Source organism: Mixophyes fleayi, chromosome 11 (genome assembly GCF_038048845.1).
Source record: "Mixophyes fleayi isolate aMixFle1 chromosome 11, aMixFle1.hap1, whole genome shotgun sequence".
Taxonomy (NCBI): domain Eukaryota; kingdom Metazoa; phylum Chordata; class Amphibia; order Anura; family Limnodynastidae; genus Mixophyes; species Mixophyes fleayi.
Window position 1 is genome coordinate 29161987 of NC_134412.1, and position 27707 is coordinate 29189693.

Genomic DNA, 27707 nt, shown 5'->3' on the forward strand with positions numbered 1-27707 from the left:
CTGCTTCCAGGTGTGACGAACTGGTGACAGATAAAAGAAAGGATTGGTTAACGTAGCCCAGAGGCGGAACTAGCGAGATGTGGGAAACGGGGAGGCGTAAGTGTCAAAACAAGCCGGGTCATAAGGAAACAGGAACAGATGTAATACCAAATGACAGGCAAAAGAGAGGTCAGGAATGGTCCGGGTCTGAATTAACAGAAATCAGTCACAAGGTACACAGGAATGCTGGAGTACAGGTATGGAGCCTAATATTTTTGGCACAGAAAAGGTTTAAATAGCCGAGCAGATGAACAGGGTGGGCCTCTGGTCAACAGTCATATGACTACAAGTTCCGAACTCTTAAAGAGGCACGCACCACCTGTTGCACAGTAGCCAGCGCAGAGAGCAGAGAGGACAGTGGATTCAATAAGTGGTAACCGGACTACGGCTGGCGGTGAGAGAGACTTCCAAGCACTCCCTGATTTGATCCCAGATCAATCATCATTATCATGTGCCAGACTTGGAGACCTATTGTTAATTATTGGACCTGGTGTCCAACACGCTTCCTCTGCTATCTTCCCAACTCCCGGACAGTTCTTTAACGCTTCTCCTACCTGTCATTTTGATACTCTTTCTAATTTTGATTTTGTTGCTGACCAGGACTGTCCTAATGTTTGTTTCTGTCGTCAAGTTTTGTCACTGCACAGACCGGCCGTGTACTAGTTCCAGCTAGCCAACCGCTCTTCTTCTTCTCTGCTTGGCATCAGCTTGGCATGCCAGGGGGCAGGACAGAGGGCTGCAACCTGCGAACCTACCATCGAAGCCCAAACCTACTTGCGGGCACAGATTGGTAGGAATGAAGGCCTTATAAATACAGTTCGGATCTCATAGTACGAACTGACTTGACCTACAGCAAAGTGCTGATTTCAGTAATTGAAAGAGAATGTGCAGTTGTAGTATTGATGAGGCAATGCCACCTGTGGTCCAACACTTCCTGGTTTTGAAGGTTTTTCTATGCATTTCAGTAATAATTTAATATAATTTCTGTTTCCATATTTTAGATGCGATCATCACCCTCTATTCTTATGCATCTGGCTTTGGGAATTAATATTCACTTTAAAAAAATTTAAGCAGTTAAAAAGTCCTGCTAGGGAATATAGTGCACCAACAGTGCACCACTTGTAGATCACGTAATGCATTATAAATGGCTATAATATAATATTTAACGCAAAAAATATATTTCAGATATGATGAGGCCAATGGCAAATGCAAGTGGTGTAATAAGTGGACAGCTATTAAAGTCCGTCCCATTCATTGACAACTTTCCCACATTCCAAGTTTTTCAATAATGAACAACTCTACAGTATCTCATATTGTGTTCTACATGCTACATAGTGACCTGTTCTGTTTTTATTCTATATGTATGGAGAACTGCACAGTATACGGCTTTCTTCACAGTATACGGCTTGTATATAAACGGTACATATTTCTCAGTATATGTTCATTTGCTCATATGACTACACAATGGACCTCATTTAGAGTCAGACGAAAAAGTCTGTTTAAGAAGTGTAGGAGTGGCAGTGTGCCGCAGCTTGGTAGGGTATTACGAGTAGCATGCAACCCCAGTCCCACTCATAATACCCTACTGAGCTGCGAGCAGTTCCTGCAGCTAGCTAACCGCTTGCGCCACCTAATTCTTGCCGCACAGCTTTAGCCCTTTTTTGACGTGTGTTGCGTTTACGCCTCACTGCGACTAGGATTTACTTACAGGGTCGCGCCTTCACAATTCCTCATTCCGCCAATTCTCTCTTAGTAAGTCGTAATTGTTAATTGCGTCCAAGATGCAGGTGGATATGGTGCTTTCTGCACATGCGTGATAGTGGTTTTTGTTGGATGCGCCTAAAACGAACTTTGCGTCCGACTCTAAATGAGGTCCAATATCACCTCTATTGTCTTGCATGCTGTATACAACTATCAGTTTCTGTCCTTCTTCCTTATCTACAGAACCATTTCTCTTACGTCTTAGCTGTAATCCATATTATCTATTCTTACTCCACACATATGCCCATCTGTACATCATAGCCTCCTATACATACGCTGGATTTCTCTGTATGTGAATTTGTTTGTATATAAGCACTACACAGTGTCACTTCTCATGCATTGTTAAATTTAAGCCTGCTTGGACCAGACTACTTAATGATGCAAATTTTAACTACCAACGGACTCAATGTTAATATTTATTTTTAATTATTAAAACAGTGTAAGACTGACTTATTTTAATGATGATTGAAAGGTTATTGAAGTTACACAGGCTTAGTGAAGTGGAAGATGGGTTAATATATACTTCCCATTATTACTCTGCAATGATTTGCTAGGGAAAGTTGGGATGCCCCTGACTGTGTCTATATGTAGTATATCATCATCATCATTTATTTATATAGCGCCAACATATTCCGTAGTGCTTTATAATTGGGCACAAACATAGTAAACTAATAAACAAACTGGGTAAAACGGACAAAGAGTTGAGACGGCCCTGCTCGCAAGCTTACGTTGTATGTCTTCTGTGTATGCATCTTCTTTCACAAGTAGCAGCTAGCGACAAGCTACTGAGTGACAAGCTATGGGCCATGACATAGTTTTAATTAGAACCTGTACTCTTTTCCATGGTGTCTTATGCCAGTGGTTCACAAACTGTGCGCCGTGGCTCCCTGGGGTGCCGCGGCCAGGGCCAGTGATAAGCCAGGCTGGGGACAACTTGGTAATTATTTTGGCATAGAAAATTTGGGATCCACTGCCTTAGGCATTATATAAGTGGCTCTTCTGTGCACAAAGCAACTCTCTCCTGGGCAGCGCAGCACAGACAGGCTTGGTAATATTACACATATATAGCTCCCCCAGAGCAGTTACTGTAAAGATAACTTGTATGTAAAACTATTTCATGGACTATTGCTATTCACTGAGTCACATGAAAATGCTGATTTGTATATTCATGAAAGAATAACAAAATGTCCTTATACCATAATGCAAAGCAACCACAACTGAAATAAATTCACACTTACCAGCAAGTGTCAAGCTCCACCCACTGAGACAGATGAGAAAAGTCTGCAAACAAAACACAATAAACATTGTAACAAATTATATAAATATGTATATATATATATATATTTATTTATATTCATACATAATAACATAAGCACAGAAGACACAATATAGACATTATGGGCCTAATTCATGTTCGGACGCAAATCCGTTTACGTGCTGCTGTACCTTGCGTGAAATAGCTCTGTTCATGCTCAGAAACGGACCTTACAACAATTAACCCAATTACATGCAATTAATTCTGAACGTAAATGACACTAACTATTGTCTACAACTTGAAGGGCATAACAGGGGTTTGAAATGGCAGAACGGCATAATCAATGTACAGTAAGGGCGTGCCAACGCCGATTCAAGTCCTGAGTTTCCCTTGAGTAAGCTTGCGAGTATACTGCACTCTGTCCTGTTCTGTTAAGATACGGCAAGCAACGTTTAGGCAGAGCGCACTTACACCCAGATTCAAATCGAAATGCATCTTGAGATCCACTTGGATACGGTCGCAACTATGCTTAGGTTCCATGCTCTTTATTCAAACCACAGCTTTCGTGTAAGATGCAATCCAAATCAAATCACACCATACACAAGCAATAATTGATATATGTTCTGCTTACATTCTATAAACGAGTCTTCATTCAAAACATGTCTAACCAGCAGGTGGCAGCATTGCTTACAAAAAGCAATACATCTGCTATTATAAACTGCGTATACTGTATATTGATAATTGAAAGCTGCTGGTAATTCAGTTAATTAATTTGTTGTGTATTACCCATCCACATCACTCAATTAGTCTTTTTCAAAATGTCATATTGGTTGATGAAACAAGTAAACTTATCCCAGGTCCTCTCTTAATATATTAGACATAAAAATGTATAAACTACCTGTTCATGTCTGACCACTTGCTGAATGGTGCAAAGTACTGGAAATAGAAACATTGTTTTGTGGTTATACTGGGATACTGGTGGATGTACTGGAGTTTTAGGGGCATATTCAATTGTCCGCGGGATTGGCGAAAATCCTGCGGTCCGCGCAGGATTACCGTTATTATGGTAATCCTGTGCGGAAAAACCGTTAATACGCTAATTTACTCGCTGGATTTCAGCTCGCAGCTCAGGGAGCTGCGAGCTGAAATCCGGCGAGAGATTACCGTATTAACGGTAATATTTTTTCCACGCTCGAACCCGCAGACAATTGAATACCCACCTTACTGTCCACCTCCAGGAACTTCACTGACAGACGCATATATTGTTAATGATCAGGCTGCCAGCACTCAGGACAAACGTCTGGATCCCATGGTACACAATTATTGCATCAGATGATCACCACAAACACGGATCAGGATCCTGTGTGACCGCATTTTCCACCAATAGCAGTGGTGGAAGTGGGCTGGTATATGGTTGTATGCTATAACACCACTTTTCCTACAGCCTATAATAAAGCTATCAAATTCCATTCACTTATACAGACAGCATTCTAGTGACCTATATATAATACAAGGAGCATTCTAGTGACCCATATATAATACAAGGAGCATTCTAGTGACCCATATATAATACAAGGAGCATTCTAGTGACCCATATATAATACAAGGAGCATTCTAGTGACCCATATATAATACAGGGAGCATTCTAGTGACCCATATATAATACAAGGAGCATTCTAGTGACCCATATATAATACAAGAAGCATTCTAGTGACCCATATATAATACAAGGAGCATTCTAGTGACCCATATATAATACAAGGAGCATTCCAGTGACCCATATATAATACAAGGAGCATTCTAGTCTACTATGTGGTAAAATAGACATAGTACAAAATGTATCAAACCTTCTATGTTGCTCATAGCAGTCAATCAGATCTAGGGGTAAATTTATCAAACTGTGAGATTGGAAAATGTGGAGATGTTGCCTATAGCAACCAATCAGTTCTAGCTGTCATTTTTAAGAATGTACTAAATAAACGACAGCTAGAATCTGATTGGTTGCTATAGGCAACATCTCCACTTTTCCATTTTCGAAGGTTTGACACATTTTCTCCTATGTCTATTTTACCCCATAGTTTCATGTTTAATAATTATTAGATTTACTAAAATGTAAATTGTATTTATTTAGACTTTGGCGTTAAGAAAACTAGCTTAAAACAAAATCCTTCATTTGCCTGCAAACTTCCTGAAAGCTGGAGCACTTAGTGGGGAGCCACTAAAAGTGGACAAGTATACATCAATTGAGAGTTCCTGCCAGTTTACAGAGCTTGCTCACATGTAGACCACCTATATACCATTAGCTGTGTGAGGAGTTTTGAATAAACAACATTCTTGAGGTTCACATACAATATAAGGTCTACAACAGATTGTTCAGTTCAGATACCATTAATTACTCTTACGTGTTTGTTTCAAACATATACAAACTGTGTATAAATACACTAAATGCTACAATATTTCCAGCTTTGTGGCTGAAAGAGTTTATGAACAGAATCACATTGGTATAAGGCCAGCAGCTCCTGTTCAGATCTTTATCCTGTAGTTTCCCAGAAAATGTCTATTCCTCTTATGCCACAGGAACATGGATTTAGTAGAAACACATAAACTACATAAATATAGGAACAAACCTAAGATAATGAAAGAGATTTGGAGTAAAGTGTCTGTTGCCACATGTTGGCCATGTGACTACGTCCCCATACTCTGTTCCAAATCTTCTTTCAAAAATGTTGGGAGACATGCATACGTGAAAGGCATATGAGAGGCTAATCTTGCACACAGGACTACTAAGTTGTACAACTATGTACAGTAAAGGAAACTGCACCATATTTTGCCCTTTTGAACCTATTAGTTTGGGATAGGTTACTGATTCTATAACCAGAAACTTGATGACGAAGCATGTTTGTTATTTTTATTTGGTACTTCCTTATTCCAGAGGTTATTGAGCAAACTTATTAATGCCTAATAGCAAAATACTGAGAACAAGACAGATACATGTTTGTTTATTAATACTTACTCAGGTAATTTGGTAAGTTTTTCCTGTAGGAAAGTGCAATGTGCAATATATAGTTTCTAAACATTGTGCTTTGTTAAGAGGGCAATTTTCATATCACCTCATATCCTGCAAGTGACCATGTTGCTATTGTTGTATAAGACATTTTTATGCCATCCTGACATGTATGAATACTGGGGACCTAACTTACAATGAACACTGGCTGTAAACAACAATCTGGCCAACCACTGCCCATGCTCTTTAGCGGAAATCTAGGCGCACTTGCACAAGTTAAAGTCCACGGGGTAAATGTATGAAGCTCCGGGTTCTTCAACACCCGCGAGTTCGGCGTCTTCAGCGCTTAAATTTAAAGCGGCACTGCCTTGTAAAGGGAAACTTCCCTTTACAAGGCAGCGCCTCTTTAAATTTAAGCGCTGAAGATGGCGAACTCGCGGGTGATGAAGAACCCGGAGCTTCATACATTTACCCCCACAGCTCCAACAAAGAGGATTTTTGCTTTACTAATGTGATATAGAATTACTAAAAGTAACAGATAAACCATCTAGGAAATAAGTCACTTCAAATGCAAAACAAATCTAGGATACACGTATATCTATATAGAAAGATTCTGCAACCAAGTGAAGTAGACTGATAACACATAGTAATTAAGGTCATACAGCACTATATTATTTGACAGTGGCTAAACATAGGTACACACTACAGAATTTTCCACCAACTTTTTATGCAGATCGATTTAACATGCGATCGATGGTCCAATCGCTTGGTCCATGGACTGCATACACACTAGCCTTGTTTAGGACGATAAAGGGAAGAGCTGACGTCCCTTTATCGACTTTTTATAGCCATGTTGTCGTGAGCAATGACTGTCATTTCGTACTCACCGTTGTGGATCGGTCGGAAACTTATACAGACTACATAATGGAAACGAGATTGGAACGAAAATATTTAATGGTACAACCAACCAAATGAGGCGACAATCGTCCACTTGGGCAGACTTTCGACCATCGTGTCACTACACACACTGACCCGACTTTTGAACGAGCGGTCGTATGTCGGCTGATTGAGCCGATTATTGGACGAAAACTGTGTAGTGTGTACCTAGCTTTACTAAACACAAATGCAAATAAAGCACAACTTTATAGATCTGGCCATTCAACAAACTGGCTAAGTTTAGGCTTTACTAAGGGATCACATAGTGTGGTCAGACCAGGACCAAACACACACATGTAATTTGCGGTCAATCGGCAACCACACTTTCATTTGGATCATTATTGGGGAAAAATATTGTTATGAAAGCTGCCTATGTGTGGGCAGATTAAATCAGTTTAAAGAGGGGGGTCAATGATGGATTCAGGGCAATGTGGTTGACAATGTGATCTGAAATTAGCACATATTACATACCACACTTGTTACATTAAACCCTACAATGCACCCCGTCCAAAGTGAAAACTAATCAACAATCATGGCTTGTCACTGTCCATGTTCTAAGACCCTGGTTCACATCTAGCGTTCATAGAACTTGAGTTACGATACCTAATGTTTCCGTTATAAACGCATCTAAAGCCATCGTGTCTGAATATATAGTCATATATAATATATATTAAATTATTTTTCACTGTTGTGGACCATTCCCTGTAATTAGTCTGCTGTCAGGTGACTGAGCAGCCCATCACACTCCAACTTCTGCTTTGAAACTTAAGGGGAAATTGCACTTCCGCATTTTCTGTGATTATTGCAAGACTTATCAAAGTCCAAAGAAGAAGTGACCAAAAAAAAGCGCTACACGTTTTCATGTAAATACAATGTGTTATAAACAAGGAACACTGTAAAGTCGTTCATAAAGATTCCATGTATTTCTGCCACGCCTGGGACTGATTTTCGCAACAAAAATGTAATCTAACAAAAATATCAATTGGCAACAATGATCATTATCACTGGAAGAAGGAAGAGAAAACTGTAACTTACTTCCTCACCACTCATGGGCACATGCAGGGGGGATTCTCCCCTCCGCTAACGAAGTGCCCCTCATAGCGACACTGTACTATATAGCAGCCGCGCCGCTGTCAAAGAAGCGTCCGCTGCGGATGCTTCTTTGACAGCGCCGTGGCTGCTGTATAGTACAGTGCTGCCGAAACAGAGCTGCTGCACTTTTTTTTTTTTTTGGGTGTGGGGGAAACTCCCCCCTTAAAAATCCCGCGTCCGCCCCTGCCACTGATATATAAATGAGAACCAAGCACATGTTTTCGGAGGCTGGGGAGGGTGTATCATCATCATCACCATTTATTTATATAGCGCCACTGATTCCGCAGCGCTGTACAGAGAACTCAATCATATCAGTCCCTGCTCCAATGGAGCCCACAGTCTAAATTCCCTAATATACACACAGACACAGAAAGAGACTAGGGTCAATTTTGATAGCAGCCAATTAACCTACTAGTATATTTTTGGAGTGTGGGAGGAAACCAGAGCACCCAGAGGAAACCCACGCAAACACAGGGAGAACATACACACTCCATTCCTTTGCATTTGAACAATGCTGTCATATTCTTTGTATATGTGCTTCAATTTTCTCCAGCTCTTTTTGGCAGCTGAATTATTCTATATACGGTATATAAAACCAGACTTGTATTTATATCCTACCCTCAAACCACTGTTATTTTCCTCATCATACTCCGGTCTATATAAAATACATAACTCTCACAGGGCCTATGTGGCCTTTCCACAAATATGACGTTACAATGAGGATCCACGGCCAGGGCTTTTTCAGTTCTAGCAATATTAACACAACAGTTGTATTTTAATATTTTAAACAGCCTCTACAGTTTTTCTGGTCTGAAACGGGTATTCCAGACAACTGCAATTTCCCCTGAGCTATAGACATCATGACAGACCAAGGAACAAAGACACTCACACAACTCAAACAGTCAGAGCAAGCAGAAACTTTGGGATTCATAGTAAAAGACATCACTGTTCCATGGATTCCTTTTTCCCATGATATTTTTGCACTATAATGAATTACCGTTGCAGCTATGACTACATAAATTCTTCTCTAAAGTTATGTATTATCAGCAGCTATTTATATAGCGACACTAATTTCGCAGTGCTGTACAGAGAACTCGCTCACATCAGTCCCTGCCCCAATGGAGCTTACAGTCTAAATTCCCTAACATACACACAGACAGAGAGACTAAGGTGAATTTCATAGCAGTCTATTAACCTACCAGTATGTTTTTGGAGTGTGGGAGGAAACCGGGGCACCCGGAGGAAACCCACACAAACTCCACACAGATAAGGCCATGGTCAGGAATCAAACTCATGACTCCAGTGCTGAGAGGCAGAAGTGCTAACCACTAAGCCACCATGCTGCCCATATGTATTGTCATAGATGCCCATTTCAATTCATCCTCTCTTTCTTGCAATTGACGCACAATCAGCCACTCCTTCCTCTACTGAAGTAAAGCAAATCTATATTTGACACAGGCCTGCCAAAAACATTAAGTCACTTAAATAAAAAATATTATTACCACTCTTTGTCTAGTGCATGTAGTCTTCATTGTGAAAAGACGTGACTCACTTCCCCAATCATACTCATTGGTAGCCCAGAATTCCTGTGGACAAATGGTATTTGGCCTACTTAGAAAGGGGTGTGGCCACATGAGAAATGGGTGTGGTCTATGAGGATCAGGGTGTGCACTTGGCAGATTGGAGGTGGGGCTTCATTTTTTCCAATTGGCCATGTTTTGAGGTATGTCCACCCTTTTTTTTTTTGCTAACTGCATTTTGCCCGGTAGATTAGAACAAATATGTGGTCTATTCTTATTAATGCACAGAATAATGTTCCAGTACACCAGAAACACGAAAATACACTCAGGAGAGTCCTCACTGTATTGCTGTTTCTACAAAAATACAATTAGAATAACAATATGTTTATTTTAGAGCTTATCAAAGCTTCTGAATGGAAAACTAGAGGGTAAACTCCACCAGGGAAACGTGTGAACTTCTGCACCCAAGTATGCAAAGAGGCGGATATTCCGTGAAACATTCATGGAATTTTCACTCTCTTGATTATTTCCAGGGCTCACACCAATACAATACACATGTAAGAAAGCATTAGACTGGTCGGGGAAATATTTGAAATTAGAGATCACATTTAAATATCTAAGTTACACTGTGCGTCTATATGTATATATGTCATGGCACAGTTTGTTTCCTAATATGAAATTTAAACCAGCAAACACAATAACAGTCCGTTACTGAAGTTGATCAAAACTATACTCCCAAGTGCACAGGTGTGAGATATGAAAAAAAAATATTGGAGTATAAATTTGACAGTGGAAGATATACAATGATACACTAAGGGTTCACTAACAGTACGCATATAACCAACTCTCCCGGAATGGCCGGGAGACTCAAGAATTCCAGGTAGGTCCCCTGGACTCCCGGGAGAGTAGGACATCCTCCCGCATCTGCCCACGTCCTAGTGATTTGGGCAGGATTAGGAGGCTCCATGGCGCAATTCTCGGATAAGGCAACCGCGTCATTCTGCTCCCCCCCCCCCCCCGCACGGCAAAATAATGCAGGAGGGGCCAAAATGACGTGATTTCCTGAGCTCCGCCCCCACACACCCAGATCTCCTAGTGGCCAATGTTTCAAAATTAGCATATGTGCTCCAAGGGCCTGATTAATAAAGGAACGCAAAGTAAATGCAATTTGCATATTTTTCTAAGCACGCACATCCAGATATCAGTACACTCTGGCTGTACGGCACTTGTAGTTTGCAAACAGACAGAACACACTGCAGGATATGCACAATATAACCTACCATCTACGTGCAGAGAAAAAATTAAATACATTACCACTATTATTACATTATAGTTATACATTAACTATCATTTTTTTAAAAACATGAAATACATTTATCAAACTGTTATTAATGCCTACTGTACATAAAATTAATTTTTTTAGTTGCTCTTAATTGAAAACACGTGTTCTGAAATGCATGCAGGAACGTCATCACTGTCACTTAGCACTTTCACCCACCCTGTAGCTGGTGCAAGTGATACGGCTTAAAATCACGTAACTCCGAGGTACCCAGAGCTTAAATTGGACAAAGGTACATGTGCGCGACTTTGTCCCGCCCTTACTGTACATTGCTTATGGGCATATGCCCCTTCCCTCCTTCGTTCTGCCCTTCAAATAATAGGCTGTCGAAAGTGTCACATGCGTTCACAAATTAACTGCATGCACTTGCGTTCGCTGACGTAAAGTCTCTTTCTCAGCATGTGCAGAGCAATTTCATGCAAATACGGCACACAATGGAACTTACGTTCCTTAATGAATTAGGCCCAGAATGTTGGTAAGGAATAGGCGCACAGAAAAGCATCCAGCTCAAAAACAGTCACATTTGCATAAGGTGTAACAGCTGTGCATACTTACACCCCATGACCGCAAAGATGGCAAAAAGATATAGTAGAGAAAGAGTAGTGGCTTGACAAAGGTAGCAGTACATTCTAAAGTTGTATTACCCTATTTGTACACAATACAATGAGGAACCATATACACAAGAGTACTGTTTTGGAGTTTATAATAAATGTGAGTCATATGGTTCACATGAATTTAATTGCACACCAATACAAATGAAATGAATTACAAACATATTGTGTTTGCCCCTTTAAAAATCCAATGGAAATCTTCTTTCCTACCATAGTCCAAATTGAAATGTCAGCTAAGTAATGTTAAAGGGCGGCCGCGACTCATATAATACAGCTACAACCCTAATTAAGTAGTATCAGATGGAGAGGTCAATACACATCAGCCAATCTGAAGCCACTATATAGTGCTGGTGACAGTCATTTTTCGTTGTGAGATTAGCTTCCCTTTAGAGTACTTAGTCATGGTAGCTTTTCAAACCATGTTAAAAGGTGGTAAATATATCCTACGCCCTAACTAGAACTAAAACGGTAATTTTTAGTACAAATATTCCAAATTTTAATAAAAATACAGCATATGACACTATGCTATATGACAGCTATTTGGGTGGGGCTGTCCAATTAGCAAACCCTGAAAGGTGTATAGCCTTCTGGTAATGTGGGAGTGGTTTGTATGGATCTGGGTGTGGTTTGGGATGATCGCTGGAGGGGCTTATTAGTGTCCCTATTTTTTAAAAAAAAATATTGGGAGGTAGGTATATACATTAAGTACAAAATCTAATAGTAAAGAAAATGTAACGTAGACATTATGTAAACACTGCAGAACATGCTGATAAATTTACATTCAGAGATAGGTTAGAACCAAAAGTGGTCTGAAGTCAAGAGAGACAGGGAAACTGCAATATTATCCTGGGAATTTGTCATATTAACCCTCTTGGTAATTATTTGAAACTTCAGAAATAAGACATTGCAACACAAATACAAAAAGCTAAAGTAACTGTGTAAAAGGCAAAAAAGTGACAAAATAACCTCAGTTAAATTCCCTTCCCCTGGTTATCAAACCACCAGATAATTCATAATTTCCCCATCTCAGTTTAAACCACATCAGATGATTTTTTTTTTGGCTAAAAAAATGACAAAACCTGTACGTGTCCCTGTTTCTGTTGCTGGCAGACATCGAGTACCATCAGGGATGGTAAGAACCTTTTCAGGCAAAAATACTGGAAAGCAATTAAAAGCCCCTAGAAGTCATATGATTTGCCCAGCTTAGCAAATGGAATTACCATTATTGTAAACAACCAGTGCCTGGCTGCCACATGGAAGGGCGAATGTTGTGTGTTAATGGCGAAATCTGAACATGAAGTTTGGACACCAAATTGAGCCTTGTTCTATACTAAATATATCAGCATCATAACCATTATTGTTTGTTCATAATACACCGCAAAACTCCATGACTTAGCAAACTTATTGCACATATGTGCTAGAACATTTTCCTTTTCATATAAATATCTCAAAAGTACTGCTATAATAAAAGTTATTTATGGGCAATTTAATATCTGCTCCTGGTTCATTGCCTTTAGCTGCATTTGTCAGACTCAGGCCCGGCGCTCCCATTAGGCAACCTTAGGCAGTTGCCTAGGGCGCCGGGACCTGCAGGGCGCCGCTGACTAGATTTTCTAATGTAGTCAGCGGTTCAGCAGCACGAGAGAGATGCACAGCAGCGGCAGCGTTTTTCAATGTCCGCATGATCACTGACTCACGTCAGTGATCATGTGATAGTCTGTCCGGCGGCGCCTCTGAGATATCACACTGTCTGTCACTAGCACCGGCCCTGGTCAGACTAACCAATAATACTATCAAATTGCATCATGAACCATCCGACATTTGTTAACTCTATCATGAGTGTTGCAATTTCTTTTTTCAAAGTGATCACTCAATCACTATTTTGAATATCAAGCTGTGTTCACCTTCTGGAATGACTGCAGTTCAGGACAACACACCACAGGCTAATTAAACACATGTGTATGTACCCTAAAAATATTACAAAAAGTCTGAACACCCACTTTACCAGCTACTTTTGGAAAATCTCCAAGAATGTCGGAAAAGTTTTGGGTAAAGAAACATAGTACAGAATGTCATATAAAATGACACAATCTTCGAATAAAAAACAAAACGAGTAGATGTGGTAACATGGGAAACTTGTGATAGTAACACAAAGTGGGTCAATATAACCTCATTTAATAAAATACGTAAGCTCTTATTTTTCTCTGTGTGAGAAATAGGACCAATGACACAGAATTCTAATATGAGTAATAGGGAACATTAAACATGCCTGAGGTCATTATTTATCACTTGAACAATTTCTGTATGTCAGCAGACTAAAAGTTACCAGATTAATGGACAAGTTGTGTATGTGACGAACATGATAATGTAATTGACAGGTAAGATTGCATTGACCCTCCGGTTGTGCCTTAGTCAGGGGCCCTCAATGTACCTCCTTGCTCTTAATGTTTCCAATGCTCCATACCTATGGTTGCCCCCTGCTGCATGTCACATTACATTCAATGTCTCAAAAATAATTTTCCCATAATAAGTGCTAGTGGAACTATACTGTAAGATGCTGCGGCTCCACATCATTCTATTAGTCTCCATCACCGGGCCACTATACATTGTGTGAATATCCGCCCATATAATAAAGTATCCAAGGTGTAGAGAGAGATTTGGGTATTCCTGTTTATGGTCATTGTGGAATTATCATCCCAGTCTTTGCAACCTCCTGACAAAACATAAATAATAAGGGTCATAAACTTAAATTTGCCTACGCTGTAAGAGAGACTGCTCATTTGTCAACTAGGAGCCCTGTAAATGCCTTTTGATATCAAGTTACCATACATTGGCAGGAGAGCAGGACCCACAACATTTACTATTTGCTTTATCAACCCCAAAGAAGAAAATCTTTTAAATAACTTTACACATTTGTGTAACGTTCACATTGGATATACTGCTCTGTGAAATAGTTTGTTTTGCTGCCTTGTGATCTACGTCATCCTACAGTATACGCTCAATAATACAGCGCATGTTTTACTCCAGTCACTAAAAAATAGTCATTTTAATTTACTTTCTAGCAAGAATCATCTATATAATTTACTTCTTACGCTCTGGTCATCGAAAGGGACTGCAATGCAATGATAACACTGAGAGGTAACCTGGAACAGCCTATTTTGTTATTTGACGTATCTGAAATTCTGATGGTTGTGACTAGTTTAAAACCTCACATATGTTTAATAACATCCCATAAACGTATAAAATAATACAAGGGTTACTATGTGGAGTATGCAAACATGAGTATGACTGTGAACAGCAAACATCTGTGAAACTGGAATAAAGTTAAATACAACCGCTCCTTAAGATGGTAAGTATGCTTTTTGTCAAGGTATGTTTGTTCAAGTGAGGGTGCTTGTTAAAATTAGCATCAGTCAACTTGGGAAAAGAAAAAGTACATAATTAACCCTATGCTTCCGCTGAGCTGTTAAGATTGCTTTTTTAACACCAGAAAACTTAAATATCATCAAAACAGTGTACATCTATTTATATTGTATTTTAAGTGTTTAAATAAAGTGACAACAGTGGTGGAACTACCATTGGTGCAGCAGGTGCCGTGCACTGGGGCCCATGGAGATAACGGGGCCCACTCCATGACAGATGCAGAGGGTCAGGGGCCCCGCCTCCCCGCACCGGGGTCCACAGCTAGTTCCCCCTCTCAGTGAGAGTATTGCTATTGCACATACTTGCCAACTTTTCCTCGTTGGCTTCAGGGAGATCCAGGGGGAGGTGGGTTTTGCGGGGTGAGGCTTGACAAATCGCATCATTTTGGCTAAGGTGATGTAATATGTGCATCATTAAGCCCCACCCCCACCACTTATCTATTGCGGGGCGAAAACCGGGAGGTTGCCCTGCTCTCCCGGGAGGTCTCCCAGAAATGTGGGAGTCTTCCGGACATTCCGGGAGAGTAGGTAACTAAGCATTAAAGAAAAGCAGCTAATGAATCTCTAGAGACTGAAGTGTCTTTTACATTTCTGTCTCCATTACTGAAGTCATGTTGTCTTACCTGTTGGTCTTTGATTAAATCTTGGTCTCCATGAAAATGGCCACCTCCATAGGCATCAATACATGGACATAGGACACAATTTCTGAACTGTGTCATCATGCCACAGATGGCGAAGCCAATCACGTCTTGTACTGGCTCAGCATCAGGGAGAATGCCAGACTCTTCAGGGAGTGAGGGAGATCACCCCTGTTTCAGGGAGTCTCCCCGACATTCAGGGAGAGTTGGCAAGTGTGCTATTGCATGATATCTTGATCAAAAATACTGTGCCGGTCGGAGTATGACTCTTCTGCCTCTTTGTAAACAGAAAACAAACTGAAAAGCAGTTTTATCAACACACATACCGGTGACGATAAAATTGGAATTTGTTACCAGCTTACTACAGGAAATTGGAAGAGAAAGGGAGACTGAGGTCTTCACACATTGGTGGCATAACATAATGCATTACAACGTTCTAGTACAAATTAGAATGTCTGGGTTTCTGACCGAGCTCTTTTAAACTAAACACAAACCGATTTTTAAATTAGCTATTAGTAAATCCAGCTGTCGAATTGGATTGTTATACAGTGGTATGCCATACTGAAACTTTTATATTTCCAAACCTGGAAGGGTCAATTGCAAGGGACCACTGCATTTTGGGCGATACCCCCTTAGCAGCTGTCTAAGGGCTGACTCGCCTGGCAGGAAGGTTTGGAAGATCCACTATTTTAGATCATTGCAGCTTGTCATGTATGGTGAGCACTGAGCAACGTCACAAGACACAGTATGCAGGAGAGCAGCATTTCACATTCCTGCCATTAGTCACTGTAGAATCAGTGATTAGCCAATAAAACATAAATAAGTTAAACTTATACAACATACAGTTCATGTGTATGCAGTAAGTTTAGCTTTTTGTAACTTCCCAGTGCTATGACACTTAACTATGAACTATTATGAATGTAAAATTATACATTGCTTGTTATGACATACTTCACTTGCCATTACTGCCTTCCCTTTTGTGGACCTGATGCACAGGTCAATTGTTCATGGTCTCTCAAAAGTGTCTTCCTGGCACGTACTTTTATAATGGTTTCCACCCTGTATATTATGTGTGTTAGTGATTTGTGGTGTTTACAGCTCTGAATATAAAGTTAGTTTTTGTTGTATAATCATTTCTATCTAAAAGTCTGCGGAGGTGTGTTACAATTAAAGATGAGCGGGCTTGGATTTTGCTAATCTGAGCCCACCCGAACAGTGCGGATCCGAAGGGATCCGAGCACTGTTCGGGTACTTCCGGCCGCCAAAGCAATCCAAAACGAGGCTATGACATCCAAGTCTCGCGTCGGATCTCGCGAGACTCGGATGTCATAAATTCCCCACTCGCGGCCGCCATCTTCATTCTCCCTGCTATCACTGAAGAGGGAGGTTGTTTGGGAGCCCCTGTCCTGCTTAGTTTTGTTCAGTGGTTATTTGGGAGATCCTGTGCTCTGTCCTGCTGATCAGTTTAGTGGTGCTTTGTCCAGTGCTCTGTCCTGCTGAGTCCAGTAGTGCTTTGTCCAGTGCTCTGTCCTGCTGAGTCCAGTGGTGTTGTGTCCTGTGCTCTGTTCTGCTAAGGCCATTGTTATTTAAAAATTATTAAAAAGTAAAAAATAAATTAAAAAAAAATTATAAAAAAAATATACAAAAATAATTTTAAAAAACTATAAAAAAAAGTCTATAAAAATTTCTACTGTAATATATGAATAGGTTCACTGTTCCTGCAGTCAAGAAATATTAGTACTGCAATATATAAAAATACGTTTACTGTTGCTGCAGTACCAAAAAATAGGTACTGCTATTTCAAACTACGTTCACTGTTGCTGCTGTACCAAAAAATAGGTACTGCTATTTCAAACTACGTTCACTGTTGCTGCTGTACCAAAAAATAGGTACTGCTATTTCAAACTACGTTTACTGTTGCTGCTACATCAAAAAAGCATGAACCTGCCCTGCCATCAACTAAAACAAGAGGTAGTGACGCGCTTGAACTCCACCCTCTATATGCTGCAGAGGATGGAGGAGCAGCAAAAGGCCATTCAAGCCTACACAGCCACCTACGATGGGCCACGTGTTTGTGCCGCCCACTTGTGTCGCTTAGCTTAGACATCCAGCTACCTCGGTGCAACCTTTTGGACTAAAAACAATATTGTGAGGTGTGAGGTGTTCAGAATAGACTGGAAATTAGTGGAAATGAATGTTATTGAGGTTAATAATAGTGTAGGAGTGAAAAAAAATAAATATATATGGATTTTAGCACTTTTTATGCTTTTTAAAAAAAAAATCAGAACCCAAAACCCAAAATCAAAACCAAAACCTTTCGTGGGGTGTTTTGGCAAAACAAATCAGAACCCAAAACCTTAAGCTAATCAGAACCCAAAACCCAAAACCCCAAAAGTGGCCGGTACACACCCCTAGTTACAATGGGTGCTGGGGGCAGTTGCCTGGACCTCAGAGCAAAAATGAGACTAGGATGTTCCACAATGAAACTCAATCCTGTGAGACGTGCCTTGCTGTGTATTCCAGACGTGGATATGTTTCCTGCAATCACTTGGAGTTGGAGGTTAAATGGTTATTATATCAGTAAGTGACCCGGAGTGAATATTAAAGTGTGGTGAGTGTTTATGTGGGTGATCATGCAGGAGAAATATCATGTGCAGTGATCAGGTCTATCACTGATTTCATTTGCTGGATACAAATGTAAACCAATTTGAAATATCCGCTGTCCATTTGAAATGCTAGAACGTAACAGTATAAATTAGAATAGCTTACTTCACAGCGAACCATGTCTTTTTTACACACACACACACACACACATTATATATATATATATATATATATATATATATATATATATAATTTTTGTTCCTCTGTCCATTTCGCTACAAGAATTCCTGGAACACATGTAAATTCAATAAGAGTAAGATTATTTAGCGTTTTCGTCTATTCTTTGTTCTTGCCAGAAGTCACTTCAAGATTCTCTGATACAAACCAGTAGGTGAATATACACCAATAACATAATGGCTGAGTGAGCCCATGGGTCCAAGGCAGATACAAGTCACAGGCATATCCAGGACACTACAGGGTATAATCTACAATTTCAGTTGTTGCCCATTGCTTACACCCACTTTGTTCTGATGAAGGCATTACAGCTGCAACGTTGAAATCCACTTTAAAACTTTTCACTGCATCACATAGGATAACCTTTTACTGCAAAATATGCTTTCAGCACATAACAATCTCTTTCAACACCCTATTAAGGTCTGTGGAAGAACAGAGTATTAAACTGCGCAAGAAGTGTACAATTATCCTGGCTTAGTTCATAGAGATGATTTGTTACTTAACTGAATAAACAGTGTTAATCATTTACTTATACTATAATCAATCAGTGATTTGGGGAAGTACTGGAGGAAATGTGCCTTTTACATAAGTTATCATGAACCTTTATTGTGCTTGTGATGTAATGAGACACGTTCTTTATCTCAGTCGACCTAGTCATGTATCATAAGGATGTAATTCTTTAAACTTCGGCCAGTGCCAATATATCCATTAAATTCCATGTATATGAACATGTTTTGCCATTTGCCTTTAGTGATTTTGTGTTGTGTTTTTTTCAAAACTACTACTCAGTTTAGCATGTTATGTTATAAATTAATGTTTATTACACGTGTCACTTTTGTGTGTTAGGGGCTTTTTTACATTGGTCACATCCAAAAATTATAACCATAAGGATGAGACCCGATCGTCCACTAATGGAAATCTCGTTTTTCCATATAAGTGCAATTAAATGTCACCTATCAGCCCAACCGCTACCATTGGCCAGGGCACAATTTTGTACCCCTGCAGATTCTGCCATCTTGGTCCACAAATCCATGTACTTCCATTTAAATTCAGGTGCAATTGTGCAGCTGTAGTTGTGTGGCATTACAAATAGATATTTAGTTGTGGTATACCCTACATCCTCATAGGCAAACCGAGGGGGGGTTTCCTAGTGCCTGTAAACCCCCCTCCAAGCCTGGTGCATTATTGAGGTGGCTGGACCCTGTCCCTGTTTCACACGGCTCTGCTTGAAAACCTAACAGTAGTGCACGCAGCATTGCCCATGTATATTATGGGGATAGGAAGAGTTGGAGAGCAGCCAAGCACTATCTAATATTATAGCCACGCCCCTATGCACGCTGGTCACGCCCACTGGCGGCGTGGTGTGGAAACCCCCCTCTACAAATCCTGCGTTTGCCCCTGATCCTTATGGTCCTTTATCAAACATTATAACACTATATTGTGTGATGAGCATATCATAGGCAGAAGAGGTGCATGGGTACCCCTCAGATATGTTATCATCCAGGCTCTACGAAGAGATCCGAAAGATGTTGAATTTCAGTACATTGCTCAAACAACACTTGTTCACCAGTTTAATAAGGACAAAAAAAATAAAGAACCATTTTGTAAGGTCCTACAGGGACGGATGATTAAAGAAGTTGAATTTAACTGGACAATCCATTATCATAAAGCCATTTCTATGCCACTCTCTGTAGTGTTCTAAAATACAGCTCTGGGTACATCTAAGTACATCAGGTGGAAAGCAATCCGGATGGACCTCGGTTCTTTACAATACCGATCATGCAAAGATTACTGAACTTGGCGGTAATGAAATATTCTGACTTTTCCTTTCAAACAGATATTAGCTTATAAACCCCAGAACATAAAAATAGATAGTGGTAAATACAAACCAGTTTTTATACAGAATTACAGAAAATATATTGTAGATTTCCAGTGTAATCTATAAAAGCTGGTCAGTATATAAATATACCAATTAGTAACATATGTTTTGTATCTCAGTATATAGCAATCAATTAAATACATAAAAAGCAAATACATAATAACTATGATGACATAGCGCACACAAATTCATGGCGTAGAATATTTTGTGAATAAGAAAACCCTGTGTAGTACTAGATCATGTCATAAAACTGAATTGAGTAAATAAATAAAAACAGACACAAATCATTGTATCTAAACTTGGCACACAGATACGTGCTTAAATTACAACTGATCCTAAAAGACCCAGATTTCTGTAGATGAGAAAGTTATTGCTGTGTGATTGAACCATAGAAAAATATTTCCCATAATGCTTCAGGAGAACAAATTGTGACAGCCATAATTATCCTAGTGTTAATTCCTTGTTACCTGTGCATTCCTCCCATAATAGCTAAAGGTTTGCTTGTTTGTCGCAGGTGCTGAAAGTTGCCAGTTGAGAAAGTGAGATTTATTGGAGCATAGAAGAGAGACTGCAAAAGACTATTGCTTGCTCTCAGTTCGCAAGCAAAGGTACGTATAATGTTAAATAACACATTATTTTATGACATTACTTTATGCCATTAAATCAATATACTTCTAGGGGTATAGTTACTTAACTGCAGGTTAGAAAAAGTGTAGATGTTGCCTATAACAACCAATGAGATTCTAGCTGTCATTTTGTAGAATGTACTAAATAAATGACAACTAGAATCTGATTGGTTGCTATAGGCAACATCTCCACTTTTTCAAACCCACAGTTTAGTAAATATACCCCCTAGAGTTGAATCAAACTCAAAAACTAAAAATAGATTGCATGTAAGTTTCTTACATTTCATGTATAAATGAATGTATGGCTGCTTACTTAATACCAGTGCCATTGTGCTTAAATGTTGATAAACCTATACCAGCCAGAGTATAGTTCCCTTTTTTTTATCACAGATTAGAAAATAAAAGATAACATTGTAGCAGAAACTGCACTGGCCAATGGGAAAAATTTAGCAGAGTCAGGGACCTTCCTTTCTAAGTACCAATTGCGTCTAAATATGCGACGTAGCGCACAAAGGCAATTTAACTTTGCAGCACGCAGTCCCAATGTTAAAATAAATCCAAGGCATTTTGCTGTTTGCATCCAGTGTAAATGAGGTCCACTGAGATGAAGATCACCTTTGTTCTATGTCCTGTATTGCTTCACTGTACCATTAATTTGCCTATATGTGGGTTGAGCTCATTCACAAATGTACACAAGCGCTGTCAACATTTACACAAATGAGTATGTGCTGACAAGACACCACCGTATTGTCACTGCACAATGACCACAGACTAGTCCATAGGTATTAAATATTTTTCGGATACAGCTTTAAAATACTTATTGATTAAACCGTACCACAGATAATTCCTATTAATTTGCTCAGAATTGTTCACAACTGGTCACAATGTCCTAGAAAATAGGTCTGTTCCCTTTGTTTTATAAATACATGGCACTAGCTCTTCTATTGTGTATGTGCAGAGAGGTTGTAACCAAAACACAGGTGTCTGCTTATTGCATGCTTCCCAAAAGATTATAGCACAGACAACGCAGTCTGGTTTTCTACAGAACGTTAGATTACTCAAATAGTGCCTAATTTACCATGCTTCAGAGACTGGTCACACCCATAGAAATACCAGTACCAGCTGTATTAAATGTTGATGCCATTTGTCATGTGCAATGTTGCAATCTTCTAATGTTAACCAAATTCATAGAAAAGCAAACAGGAACGCACATACTGATTAAGGATGAGAGGACTTGTCATTATTATTCCAAAGAATAGTATGCATAGAGATACAGAATGTCACATTTCTCCAGCGTAATTTCACCATAAGTGTTCCATGCAGAATTCCAAATCATTTTTATTGTGCTCAGCATTCTCCCTTGTTATACCTCAAGTACACTACAGAGTATAATTACCATCATTTCCCCAGTTCTATAGACTAGAAAAGCATCCAGCAGAATGACGAAGGAACAGTGGAACTTGTAGATTTTATCTCTAGAACTTCTCAATGCTGCCAAATGGCCTGTTGTACCGCAAGAATCGACTCACTCAAATTTTCCCCATCTCTAACATAGGCAAACCGGATCTAGGGCCTGATTCATTAAGGATCTTAAATGAAGAGGTATCTTATTTCAGTCTCCTGGACAAAACCATGTTACAATGCAAGGGGTGCAAACTAGTTTTCTGTTTTGCACATAAGTTAAATACTGACTGTTTTTTCATGTAGCACACAAATATCAACTTTAAATTTAAGTGTACAAATAAGCTATCAAGTATGTGTGTGCTACATGAAAAAACAGTCATTATTTAACTTATGCGCAAAACAGAACACTAGTTTCCACCCCTTGCATTGTAACATGGTTTTGTCCAGGAGACTGAAATAAGAAACTTCTTCATTTAAGATCCTTAATGAATCAGGCCCCTAATGACTAAATATCAGTGCAGAATACTGCAGAGGATCTCGGGGGAAACTGGAGTCAATAGAAAAGCCTTACTGGGATAATATTAAATCGCATTCACCAAATATGAGATGCAGATCAAATAAAACAATCAATTAAGGTTCATAGTTAAATGTTTCCACGATCAACGATAGCAGCAGGAGGCTAAAAACAGATACTACTCAACTTAAGAAAAGTAGCTTCATAAAAGTAGGTTTTCACAGCTATGCGTGCAAAATTATATTAAATCATTATATTTTGACATTTCCACGTTAAAGGCTAACTAATCCTAACTTATTTAACATAGTTCCTCTTTTGGAAAGATAAATTTGTGTTATCCTTATGCTGTGAAAATAATTTACAGATATGCTGTCTGTTAGGGGGTCAAAAGATATAGTATAATGTCAATATATTATGGTTACTTTAAAAGCTTTTGTATAATTATCCAGGTAACACTGTCATCAGGGAATACTGTTGCCATGAAGGGGTTTATGTGTCAAAGTAACATCCACATGAATCCCAGGACCCAAGATTACCCAGAAGAACATTGCCCAGAGCATCAGACTGCCTCCGTCGGCTTGCCTTCTTCCCATAGTGTTTTCTGGTGCCATTTCTTCCCCAGGTAAATGATGCTGACGCAACTGGCCATCCTCACGATGTAAAATAAAACATGATTCATCAGACCAAGCCACTTTCATTCAATGCTCCATGGTCTAGTTCTGGCGCTCACACGTCCATTGTAGGCACTTTTGGAGGTGGACAGGGGTCAGCATGAGACTCTGAACAGTTGGTGGATACTTAGCAAGCTGCGATACACTGTGAGTTCTGACACCTTTCTATTATAGCCAGCATTAGCTTTTTCAGCAATTTGTGCTACAGTAGCTCTTCTTTAGGATTCGACCAGACGGGCTAACCTTCGCTCCCCACGCACATCAATGAGCCCATGACCCTGTAGCCGGTTCACCGGTTGTCCTTCCTTGGACAACCTTTGGCAGGTAGCAGCCACTGCATACTGGGAACATCCCACAAGACCAGCCATTTTGGAGATGCTCTGGCCCAGTCATGTAGCCATCACAATTTGGCCCTTGTCAAAGTCGTTCAGATCCTTACACTTGCCCATTTTTCCTGCTTTCAACACATCAACTTCAAGAACTGACTGTTCACTTGCTGCCTAATATATCCCCCCCCCATGACAGGTGCCATTGTAACAAGATAATCAATTGTTATTCACTTCACTTGTCAGTGGTTTTAATATTTAACATTAGAACACCTTCCGACGATAGATGTTGAACTATGTACCCATGGGTATTAAATATCTCACCGTTCCTCTTTTGTTACATTTTCAGAACTGCTAAGGGAACTAAACACATCATTATGTAGTTAAATCGTAATTACCCTTCACCTTTGATGATGATGAGGTTTCTATAGGTTTGGTGATAAGGGAACGTATCAGCCTATACAGAGATATTATCTTAAGCTGGCCCACACACAAAGAGATCAGCACATTGACCTCACCCACTTGTTTGTCTAAATAATCATTTAGTTCAGAACTTGGGCAGAACTACAGGGATGGGTCCCCCCCCCCCTTCCCCTGCCAAAAAAAAGGTATTTGTTTTGAACCAAGATACCATATTAACTATAAGTGCTTAGGCTGATTTTGCTATCATGCAAACAATTTTGAGAACCTTTTCTTTACTATTAAAGGGAACTCTTCGCCTACTCATCACAGAGTCAGATATTTTGTTAACAATCATGAAAACGGAGTAACTCACTAGGAAACAGCACGCTGCCTGACATTCAGGCTTGGTAGTCAGATCATTAGTCCACCCAAGAGATATTTAACACAGTATATATGATTTGAACAATGATGTCTTTCTGTGAACTTATGTCAATAAACACTTGCAGAAAGTCACGTATTGGTCATACATTTATCCAGATTCCGACATATGGTCAATTGGACACTTAAAGGCAATGCTCACTGGTTACCGTCATATATTGTTTATTCAGCCAACACCTATAAGATGAACATGAACAGGAATGTGAGGCTTTTTTTGCATTTTTTTAAATGACACAGTCAACTAATGTTTAGGTAACATATACTGTATACATATATACTTCCATTATCATTCAAGAACATGTAATAGAAATATTTCCCTATCACAATATAGAATTGATTCCTTTTTTCTGTGTTCTCACTGTTGAGTATGATATCTTTCTTGTGATACGGATGGAAGGAAGAAGGGGTTGTAAGTAAATTTGCAGTTATAAAAACGTCAATGTAGAAGAAATGAAGCAGAATAGTACTACTGGAATCGAGCCATTGTTAATATAACAATAGTCAGTCCAGTTTCCTTTCCTCTAAATGAGTTGCGTGAATGAACCTCACTGTGCCCATAGACTGGCAGAAAAAGTGGAAGAACTGGTTCCAACACTTAAAGAACGGACCATAAAGAGGCAATGAGGATCGGTGAAGACGCCCTGATTCATGCAGATTAAATTAAAACTGCATTCTTCCTTATTGCAGTTTATAATGAAAGTGAAAAGTCGCCCTCAAATAAGCTACATTGTAAAAGAGGGTAAACAGCACTGTCTGTCCTTAAATGTCAGCTCTGTTTACGCAGTACACTAACAGTGCAATAGGAATTATAGAGGATTATCAGAAATAACTTTACTGGCCAGTAATATCCCCAAATGTATAAAAAGGTAAATAAAGTTAAAATATACAATTCCATTGGCAATTACTATAGCTACAGCCCCTGTTTATATTTTTAGCGTAGCTATTAACAGTCTCTTAGATAGCTTTAAGGGCCTTAACATGCTTGTAAACAGGTAATGGAATGGAACCTATTGGTCCTAATGATACTGTACACACTAGCACACGTTCTTGTGATCGGTAGCATTTGCATTGCAGCATGGATTTTCTCATGCGATCTACTTAATTTACTTGTTCACCTCAAATGAATGCAATGTCCTCCACTGAACCCTATCACAAGTACAACGGGATATTAACCACCATAACTTGAGCAAATCATTTTCCAGAAAAACACATGTGTAGCTAAACAATTTCTATAGATTGTAAGCAGGGCCCTCTTACCTCTCTGTCTGTCTGTATTACCCAGTATTGTTTCATTACTGTGTTTGTTCTCAATTGTAAAGTGCTACGGAACTTGCTGGTGCTATATCAATAAGTGTTGATGATGATGATGATTATGACGATGACGTAATACAAAAAAAAGTCAAGGAATAAATTATTCTACCTCGGCAAACTGCTTAGATTTCTCTGAGATTCGCCCATCAGGCGACCAGATGGTGAATCGCGATATGTCACTCCAGACAACGCATTTCCTCTAGAGGTGTCCTTTACACCAGTCGGTGATCGGAGGCTTGTGTGAAGCTGCTCAGCCATGAACATCCATTACATGAAGCTCTCAACAACCAGTTCTTGTGCTTACAGAGGCAGCTTGGAACTTGTAAGTCTTGCAACCAAAGACAGACGATTTTGTACGCACTCAAGAGTCCCGTTCTGTGACCGTGTGTGGCCTATAGCTTGGCAGCTTAGCTGTTCTTGCTCCTAGACATATCCACTTCACAATAACAACAGTTGGCTGGGGTAGCGCTAACAGGGTAATCTGGCCATCCTATGACAGTGTCACATTGAATGTCACAGAGCTCTTCTGTACTGTATGATCAATTCTATTGCTTATGTTTGACAATGGAGATTGCATAGCTGTGTGCTTGATTTTATTCACCTGTTAGCAATGGGTCTATTTGGCCATTTCAGTCACACTAATTAGAAGGGGTATACACATACTTTTGGCGGAAAAAAAAAAAGCGAGAGAACTGCCGTGCATGCTCCCGCGCATGCGCAGCAGCTCCGTTTAGGCAGCACTGTACTATACAGCAGCCGCGGCGCTGTCAAAGAAGCGTCCGCGGCAGTGCTGTATACAATACAGTGCCAATATGTAGGGCACTTCTTTAATGGAGGGGAGGGGTTTCTGGAGACCCAGAAACCCCCCCTGCGTGCGCCCCTGGTGGTATAAAAGTAACCTTTGTACTTTGATTGTTCCCAATAAATTATAAGGTTATGAGAAATCCCAGAGGAGTTCTATGACCATATGAAGGCGCGATCTACAGGCCAAGTGTTTTATACGGTTCATGTAAATCGAAACTGGCTCTTAATAGACATAAAAAATGAAATAAGAGAGTGCATTATTCTTTATATAACTCATTTTCCTAATTAACACTGAAGTGAATTAGAACTCAGTTTACTATTTACAGGAGGGTGTACATATATTACTATCACTTGCATATTATGTGAAAATTCACTTGTGTATTATACAATTTGTATACAAGTTGTAATAACATTACCAATGATTAATAATTAGGACAACAAATCATGTATGATGTGGAAAAAAACATTTCCTGGACTGTATATATTAGTTACGTTTTATCTGCGTTAACACTTTTGGGGGCTTATTTAATAAAATTGTGAAATGTGCACAAGCATCCTTTAACCTGTACAATCCAATTCTGTCATTTTTCGAGTGCAGTTTAGAAAATGAAACAGCAGATTTTTACACATTTAATGATCTTATGCACAGTGTCCCAAAAATAGATCAGGCATCAAGATTATGTAAAACACCTCCTGTGTTCTAACATCCACTGTGCCTGTAGACTACACAAACCATCCCGATAGATTATTATCAACCATTATTTATAGGGTGCCTCATGTGGTCCACAGTGTCGTTCAGAGGGCAGCCAACAAGACAGTACATGGTATAACAGTGCAATACAGTAGACAAATAACCCCACAACTCTCAACACAGCTA

General features: G+C 39.6%; 1 protein-coding gene across 1 annotated transcript in view; it reads right to left on the minus strand.

The window, feature by feature from the left end:
* The window catches only part of PTPRH (protein tyrosine phosphatase receptor type H), a 152685-nt gene that overhangs the window by 92550 nt on the left and 32428 nt on the right, over positions 1-27707 (minus strand). The window contains exon 2 of the mRNA XM_075189606.1: positions 3039-3081. Coding sequence (XP_075045707.1) covers positions 3039-3081 — 43 coding nt within the window. The remainder of the gene's footprint in view (positions 1-3038; positions 3082-27707) is intronic.